General features: G+C 42.8%; 1 protein-coding gene across 2 annotated transcripts in view; it reads right to left on the bottom strand.

The window, feature by feature from the left end:
• Positions 1-4355: 4355 nt before the first annotated feature.
• The window catches only part of LOC119598310 (perilipin-2-like), a 6753-nt gene continuing 2443 nt past the window's right edge, over positions 4356-8665 (bottom strand). The window contains exons 2-8 of one of the 2 annotated variants that reach the window (XM_037947972.1): positions 8123-8321; positions 7750-7944; positions 7048-7149; positions 5955-6081; positions 5239-5375; positions 4814-5101; positions 4356-4708 (exon numbers count right to left, since the gene is read on the bottom strand). In XM_037947972.1, coding sequence (XP_037803900.1) covers positions 4562-4708; positions 4814-5101; positions 5239-5375; positions 5955-6081; positions 7048-7149; positions 7750-7944; positions 8123-8245 — 1119 coding nt within the window. In that variant the 5' untranslated portion in view covers positions 8246-8321 and the 3' untranslated portion in view covers positions 4356-4561. Of the gene's footprint in view, positions 4709-4813; positions 5102-5238; positions 5376-5954; positions 6082-7047; positions 7150-7749; positions 7948-8122; positions 8322-8665 lie in introns of both variants that reach the window. The other variant, XM_037947971.1, reaches the window with a different exon arrangement.

The raw sequence follows: 8665 nt of genomic DNA on the forward strand, positions 1-8665 counted from the left end.
TTGTGCAAGAGGACTATGGAACTGCGGGGTGTTAGTTGGTTTGCCTGAAATTCGATAAATTTTTTTCCAGACCTCTGACATTGAGGTGTTATTGTTAATGCTTTGTAGGAACTGTTCAAAGTGTTCATTTCTGAAATGAGTTTTTAATTCCTGTAGGTTTTTGTTAGCCTTAAGAAATTCAATAAGGTTGTCACGGGTATTATCCTGCTTGTAGATATCATAAAGCTCCTGAACTCGCTTTTGTTCCCTTAATAATGTAGGGTCACCGACCCACTTAGATTGTTTGGAGCGTTGTGAGTTACTGTTCTTGAAGGTTTTCTTTGGACAGACCCAAGTGTTGTAGTAATCAGTGACCACTGTTGTCATGTCCATGGAAAATTTATCAACACTTGTTACTGTGGTAATCATTGTACCAGTCCATAGATACGTGATTTAAAGTGATGCTCAAGGTAAGGGGGGATAGAAATTTTGACCCTATTTGTTTTTGTAGACTGAGTATTATCAACAGCGTATCTCGTTACTATTGCAAAGTGGTCACTGATTAGCTCTGTTGCAAGCATGCTTCTAACGTTTCCATGCACAAGATCCCTTCCTATTACATGATCTAGCCTGCCCCCCGCCATGTGAGTTTGCCTGTCTGTATCATATACTGTCATAGATCTGTTGTTCACAAAATGTCGGAACTCTTCGCCATTTTCATTGCATTGACTATCTCCAAATGTATTATGTCTAGCATTAAATCTCCCATGCATATTGTGCCGTGATTCTGAAAGTTGGGCAGTGAATCAGTCTGAAACTTTCTACACCTTGCGTATACATTGTACAGAGAGAAAAACCCAGAGGCTGTTCGAATATGTAAATGCTGATACTGCACATTATTGTCATTAGATTTCTGCACCAACTTATGCGGTATGGGTGTCACTGACATAAGTCAATAGGCCTGTCATTCCTGTGTTCGTATAGGAGTGGTAGCCTCTAATTCTAGGGCGGTTTTTATTTTTAGTGGCTGATGTGAAGGGCTCTTGTAAACAGATAACGTCAACATTATTGTTATGAATATAGTAAAGCAAGTCATTAATTCTACGGTTGACACCACGTATATTCCATGAAAGAAAAGTAATTGTTTTCTTGTCCCCCATCACACCCTATGTTTAACTGATTGGTCAAATTTCTGTTTGATGAAACTCTTTAGTCTGCATATTTCTTGTACTGCATTACGTATTTGTGTTGTATCTTCTTTATTTATCTGTTTGCGCGCTTTCCGCGTATTGATACTATACGCATAATCCGTACCTGATAACATTTTCTGAGTGATGTCCCACAGATCGGCCGTTTCCTTCGCATCTTCGTCAGCGTCATTTTTACGGTCACTGTCGTCACTGTTTTCAGATGGTCCGCCGTGCGTAATAATAATATCAGAGACCTCATTCGTATTGTCAGCATCACTAACATCACTAACATCATCAGAATGCACGTGCGTAATAATAATATCAGAGACCTCATTCGTATTTTCAACATCACTAACATCATCAAAACGCACATTTTCCCTGTCTACACGCTCACTTTTGTTCTCAATTATCATTTTTTTCAATTCAGCAATCTTTTGCCTGATGCTTTTTTTTCATTTCAGCAATCTCTTGCCTGATGCTTCTTATTTCCTCGGCCGTATCCATGTCTTTTTCACCAATGGTATCTCCTGTGGCACTGTTTCCTAGGAAGGGGAATCCCCCTGGCAGTTGTGGGAATTCCTGTGGGTTGGTGACGTCACACGGCCCTTGGTGGGTGTGTGTGGCTGGGTTGGGCATCGCCACTCCGCGGTCGATGGGTACAGTCGGGGCAGGTAGGGGGGGGTGCATGTGGCGGTTTGTGGGGGCAGTTACGGTGCCAGGCCGTCACACCTTCCGCTCTGCACCTGACGCACCTCTTCACGATGGTGGCGGCATCCTCATTGTCGTTGTCCTTTCCGTCGTTTCTTGCAGGGCAGTCCTTTGCCTGGTGAGCTCCTGCACAGACAGCACACGCTGTGTCCTTCCTGCAATATTTAGCTACGTGGCCATAACCTTGACACTTGTAGCAGACTATAACCTCTGAGCACCACGGTCGAATGGAGCTCGGCTCTATGTATCTTCCAAAGAATTGGTACTCTTTAGGTGGCGGCTGTTCACCGCTCCATACAATGATGAGCCTGTTCATGGGCTGTCCGTCCTTATAGATCCTCCGGGCTTTAAAAACACCCGGAAGATGCAGCGCTTCCCAGGAAATTAGTAAGATTTAGAATTTATATAACCATCTTCATCACTGACAATTGTGCATTTTGTGAGCGCACAGTAAGAATATGTATAAACAATTTTCATCTAAGCAGTATAAAAAAAATGTGATTAAACATTAGCAGCAATTTACAGGTTTTGAATATCAACAATGAACCTATATCCAAATCAACTAGTCTACATATATATATTTATGTTTATGTTTGTGTTTATGCATGTGCATAAGCACAAACACACAAACACATGCACACACACCTACACACACACATGTGTGTGTGTGTGTGAGCGTGTGTGTGTGTCTGTGTGTGTATGTAATCAAGAAAACTGTTCGTAATGGGTATTTAAATTTGTCGAAGACGCCAATGATTTCGCCAATAAATCTTGATACTTATTTTGTCGCTCTATTCACAGTTTTCACCTCCTAATGTATTACTGCATCTTCCTTTGGACTGTCAGTATGCTATTTATTCTGCGAGCAGAGTGGTTGCTGTGCCGGTTACCTCCTTTATGCTGGACGTCAAGAGGAATCCACCGCCTTTATTCATTATTTGTATTACATTTTAATCTAGATATCCTTAGATAAGTTTAATAACATCCTATTTGCTCCTAACCTCCTTTGTGCTAGGTTCTCCCTGCGCATCAAGAGGAATCCACCGCACAATCCGCGCACAAACCTTTCCACAGAATAAACACTCAAGATACTAAATGCAGTAATCATTAGTCCAACAAAAAAAATACATATCTAATCTAAAAAAATATTTCTTGTTTGAGCGTCAGGTAACAAAGACGTTTCAATGGGCAATGAATAAATGACGGATCAAAGATATATATATATATATATATATATATATATATATATATATATATATATATATATATATATTTATATATATATGTCAGGGTTCGCTTATAAAAAGATATAAGAATCAGAACGGTCAAGGTCAGCGGAAAAACACCAGAGGAAACATACGAAAAGGTTTACTATTAACGGCACTATACTACACTATACATACACATACATAGCAAAATATGTACAATCAGGAGCGTGGGAGTGAGAGAGCATCCAGCGGAGCAGGCGAGGTCACATGGCGGAAGGGAGCACACAAGTCAGAAGTCACGGGACAACTACTGAATTTTTGACTGGTGCTCCTTTTATTTGACCCGACAATGTTTACGACGAAATCCTCGTCCCCCCACACGGGGAGACGGCCAATCACGGATGACCTGGGACCGCCCACTTTGACCGAGTATACATCGCGGAAGGTCCAGTGTATGTTCGGGAAGAGATCTCCCCATGCGGTGAGGCGACCACCGCTACTGCCGCCCCGCGAGCTCCAGTGAACCTCATGAGAAGGACAGTAGTGCCCAAGATGAACTTGACATCTGATGGCGGCATGGGTATAGGCGCCAACTCCCGTGGGAAAGGCCAGCGTTCGATCCCATTCCTTGCCAAGTGGAAAGTGTTCCACATAGGCGCCATTCTAAAATACTCGGCCGTGGTGGCCGAGTGGTTAGAGCATCGGACTCAAGACCATCACGACAGCAATCTGAGTTCGAGGATTTGAGTCATCGGCCGGCATGTTGTTCCCTTGGGCAAGGAGCCGCAAATACTGGATGCATGTTTACATATGAAAAGAAATAAAGGTTTTAATGCATATATCACTGCTGTCCCCAGTGTTTGATGTTGTAACACTATGAGGAAAATAATTATCCATGGGGTCATCACCCAGTCTTTGCAATTTTATACCTAGCATTTCCATTCTACTTAATTCTTTTTATATCAGGTCCTAAATATTTTATTTACTTCCGCCAGCATTTAACCCTTTTGTGCTCTGGAACCTCTCTCTAATTTTCCAACTTCACCTCCAGTCTGTTCCTAACTCTTAATCTTGTTAGTGCCTCATCCCCCATATGAGGTTAGTTTTGTGTGCAGAAACTATTTTCACTATATTGACTTATTATTGTTTTATCTATCTTTCCTTTTGGCTTCCTATATTTATTCAAGTTTCTCCGTGTATCTGAATGTCTGTTATTTCCTCTATAGTGACCCTGGAAGTTGCAATTCATTGGGAATTTTAAAAGATAAAATGCAGTATGAATGTTTATTGCCATAGTTATGAGATGGCAGCATTAGCATAATGGAAGGTTAAATATTGTAAGATGAATGAAACTTGCATGGTTAGATGAGAATCACACTTTAGAAGAAAGATTCAGTTGCATCACTTTTGAAGCGTAAGCCATGGTTATCTGTCTCAGGTCGGTCATGGTCCAAGATCCTCAAACGTGACTATTTTCTAATCCCTTGTCCTCCTGATTTGTCTCTCTTTGTCTGCTGAGAGCCCAGGCTGCCATGCCCGGACTCTCTGCTGATTCAGTGCTGCCATCCTTTCTCTCTGCTCATATGCTGCCATGGCCTGTCTCAGACTATCCTCCACCCAAGTCTGTAAAATAAAATATTGTATACTAAATTGCCAGTTTATATTATTTCATCAGTTCAGCCATATTTGTCTCCATGCATTTACAATGAAACATCACAACAAGCTTACCCTGCTAGAAGCCAATAAATTTGTTCCCCCATTCCAGGTGTTCATCAACACGATTCGGCTCGACTCAATCATCTCTCTTGTAGCTCTGTTGAGATCTCGAGACTTGAAAGACTCCTGCATGTTAGCAACACTCCTCTGGAAATCAGGGCCTAGTCTTTGTCCGATCTGTAAGTTCATATGGAACATTGACCGAGCAAGGCGCATGGGTATGGAAACTTCCTCTCCTCTTTCTGGCTGACGGCTAATTTCACTGTACAGTGTTGAGGCTGATTGACGTCCAAAGTCGTACTGAAATAGACCTCATCTCAGAATGTCTCTCTGACTCATACAGCTGGCTCAGTTTGTCTGCATTTGTATTCTTAAAAATGTAGTTGTATCTAGCAAAGTATTTTACATTACTAATGAAAAGTACACATATCACTAACCAAAAGAGAGACAGAGAAGGAGCCATCTATACTTTCATGTGTGTGTTTCAGTCTCGGGTAAGCAACATTGTGCATGGTACGGTACAGCCGCTTTCTGGTTTTGGTCAAAAGGGCTCCAACACTCCCAGAATCTCCAACTGTGTAATGCATTGATACCATTAGTAATCTAGCAAATTCTAAATTGTCTTCTAATTGTGGTAATATTGAAAAGTTATACAAAAACTTACTTTGTTTATGGACATGTAACTAAAGACTTGGGCTGGCTTCCCCACCCAGTGGCTAAATAGGAAATTGAGGTGAAGTTCCTTGCCCAAGGAACTTCATCGTATCTAGGTTCGATTTACCTAAAATTATGTAAATCAGTGCAAGTGCACACACCAATCGCCGCATGCGAGTGTGCGGGTGCAGCATCCATGCACACACGCATCGCCCGCGCGCGTATATAAGCACGCGCATTGATTTACATAATTTTAGGTAAATCGAACCTAGATACGATGAAGTTCAGTGCTGGTCCTAAGCCCGGATAAATAGAGAGAATGATTACCTAAAAGGTAAAACCGGCACTCTCCGTGGAAAGGAACTGGGGACCCTACCACGTACTCACTCCAAGATCATCACAACATGAAAACTACAATTAAGTATCATGCTGTGACCACGGCGGCTCAAAAAAAAAAAAAAAAAAAAAAGTCATGAACGTATTTCAGGACTAATCTCACCTGTATCTCTTGGATCTCCTGGCTTGGCTGGCAAGTACCTGTCCAGAAGCGTGTTAGCGTTGTTCACGATCCGTTCTGCTACACCTTTGGCAGCCTGCCCTCCAGACAGCGTCGACATGAATTCTACCTGCAATATATTTCGTTTCATTTTAGATGTTCATCAGAAATACAGATCGGTTGCTTTCTACTCATTATGCTCATCGCTATGTCTATGATTATGCACATTGCAATTACAAAGTAACCTAGCCACGCGGAACAAGAATGAAATGAAAGGCAGTTGGTCAGGATTGTTATATTAGACGATGAAGAAACCAAGGGAACCTGCCACCAATAGGGAAATGCCACAGCAGGGGTTTTTATTTCATGGTATCCAGTCATCTGTCAATCTTCGGCAGCAACTAATATATAAACAGTACGGACAGAAGGAATAGAATATGCTAATATGGTAAAATACACATTATTTCGCAACAAATATGATGCTGATGATCAGGTTCTGGCAGATATCTTTTTATGGCCAAATGCCCTTCCTGACGCCAACCCTCTCTATTTGCCCGGGCTTAGAACCGGCACTGACTTGGGCTGGCTTGCCCACCCAGTGGCTAGGTAGGCAATCGAGGTGAAGTTCCTTGCCCAAGGGAACAACGCCGGCCGGTGACTCGAACCCTCGAACTCGGATTGCCGTCATGACAGTCTTGAGTCCGATGCTCTAACCACTCGGCCACCGCGGCCTTAATTTTATTTTTATGGCCGGATGACCTTCCTGCAGCCATCCCTCTCTTTTTACCCGGGCTAGAGACCGGCAATGACTTGGGCTGGCATGCCCACCCAGTGGCTAGATTTTTGCTGTCGCCAAAGCACATAGTCAGATACAATCAGTTATTCCTTAGAAATGCAACAAACCTTATTTAACAAAAGAAAAACTACTGAGTCAGAAAAAGCTACGGGTTTAGTTTATAGAAACCTCAGTTGTAATTTTAAAATAATTGAATTAACATTCTTAGCTGTATATCCCTAAGCAACCTACATCGCCTTTGTGAATCAGTATCGGTTTCATGAATCAATTAATCCCCACATGCAAGGCGATGCTACCGACCGTGCTGGAGGCTCTGGCGGAGAGAGCGGCCGAGAAGGACATGGGCACCGTGCCTGTCCCAGCCACGGCCATCAACATACGCTCCCTGGTCGTGCTTACGATCTGGAGGTGGTAAAGATTATTTTCATTAATTGTGCAATACGCGTGTGGATGTGTCGGTTTATATAAGATGTTATTAGACATACATCGCGTGTTAAGATGTCTAGGTTTCTGTGTACATACTGTATAACCCTCAGGGATGCACACAAACAATATGTATAACTAACTGTTGGTGTGTGCGTGGTTGTATATGCTTCGATCGGACATCGTGATCTGAATGTTTAGTTACAAATGAAGCAATCATAATTATAATCTAAAACATGCATTGTCTAAGTAAATGTGCACATTTATCAGGGACATTTTAAAAACATCACATCTCTCTTGAATCTATATCTCCCATTGTGCCCTTGGTTCACCTACCGGTACTAATGCTTTGCGGTCCGCTGCGTCGCTGCCAAATGACATTCCAGTATTGACATATTGGGCAAACACTCTTCGTTTAGGGATAGAGTTCATAGAACAATATATACGTTTTATCCTTCCACATTGCAAGTGATTTTCCTGCACGGGTTCTGAAGAAATGAGCATCATCCTTATTAGTGAAATTTAGAACAATTCGTGTTTTGTGTGTGTGTCTCTTTAAGCAATCCGTTCCAGTTTTACCTCTTCAGTTGGCTTCGTGATGATTGGGGCCGCTTGAGCAACCCGGTCGATTCCGCGGCACGCCCAGTCATCCACAGCCTCCCAGCCCCCCACTCGCTCCACGATGGGTGCCGCTAGGGGCAGCGCGCCCGTGGCAGCCGCTCGCACGCCCTCTTCTGCCGCGAGGAGGGCGGCGCGCACGTACTCATTGCTGTCCTGCTGAGAGAGCATCAAACCTTCAGCACAGGAATCGTAGGCGGCTTTGCTCATTGGCTCATTCCCCTGTACTTCGTATGAGATATCACAAATAATCATAGCCTTAAATGAAGCTGTAAATGACCCAACAAAAGGAATAAGTGAGGTTAAAAGCGCAGAGGAGGTGGGAGCGACCCACCTTGGTGTTGTCGTAGAGGTGGGAGGCGAAGATGAAGGCATCGTTGAGCGCCGGAATGGCCATCATACGGGCCAGGAAGGCGGGGGTGCCTGGGGAGCCCAGGTGTGGGTGTTTAGGGGCCATCGCGCTTTCTGCGGTCTAGTTCCTGGCGGAGGTCTAGGAGCTGGTGGCGGTTCTCTAACGCTATCCTTATATATGTCTGCAGAGAGAAAATACCAAATGAAGATAAAGTAATGATGTGCGTGCATAAAGGTAAATCAAACGGGGTGATAAGAATAATGTCTACTCGAGTGTGTCTTAAAGGAAATGAATGAAAGGGAAAGGAAGGGCTGACTGAATTCATTGTTTGACCCAATGGACAAAAGCAGTCACGTGAACTCGCCATTTATACAAATCATGAATAGGGAAATGAAAATCTCTCTCTCTCTCTCTCTCTTCTCTCTCTTTTATGTGTGGTGTGTGATCTATTATATATATATATATATAAACTATATATATATATATATATATATATATATATATATGTATATATATATGTGTGTT

Source organism: Penaeus monodon, chromosome 41, assembly GCF_015228065.2.
Source record: "Penaeus monodon isolate SGIC_2016 chromosome 41, NSTDA_Pmon_1, whole genome shotgun sequence".
In the NCBI taxonomy this organism is placed as follows: domain Eukaryota; kingdom Metazoa; phylum Arthropoda; class Malacostraca; order Decapoda; family Penaeidae; genus Penaeus; species Penaeus monodon.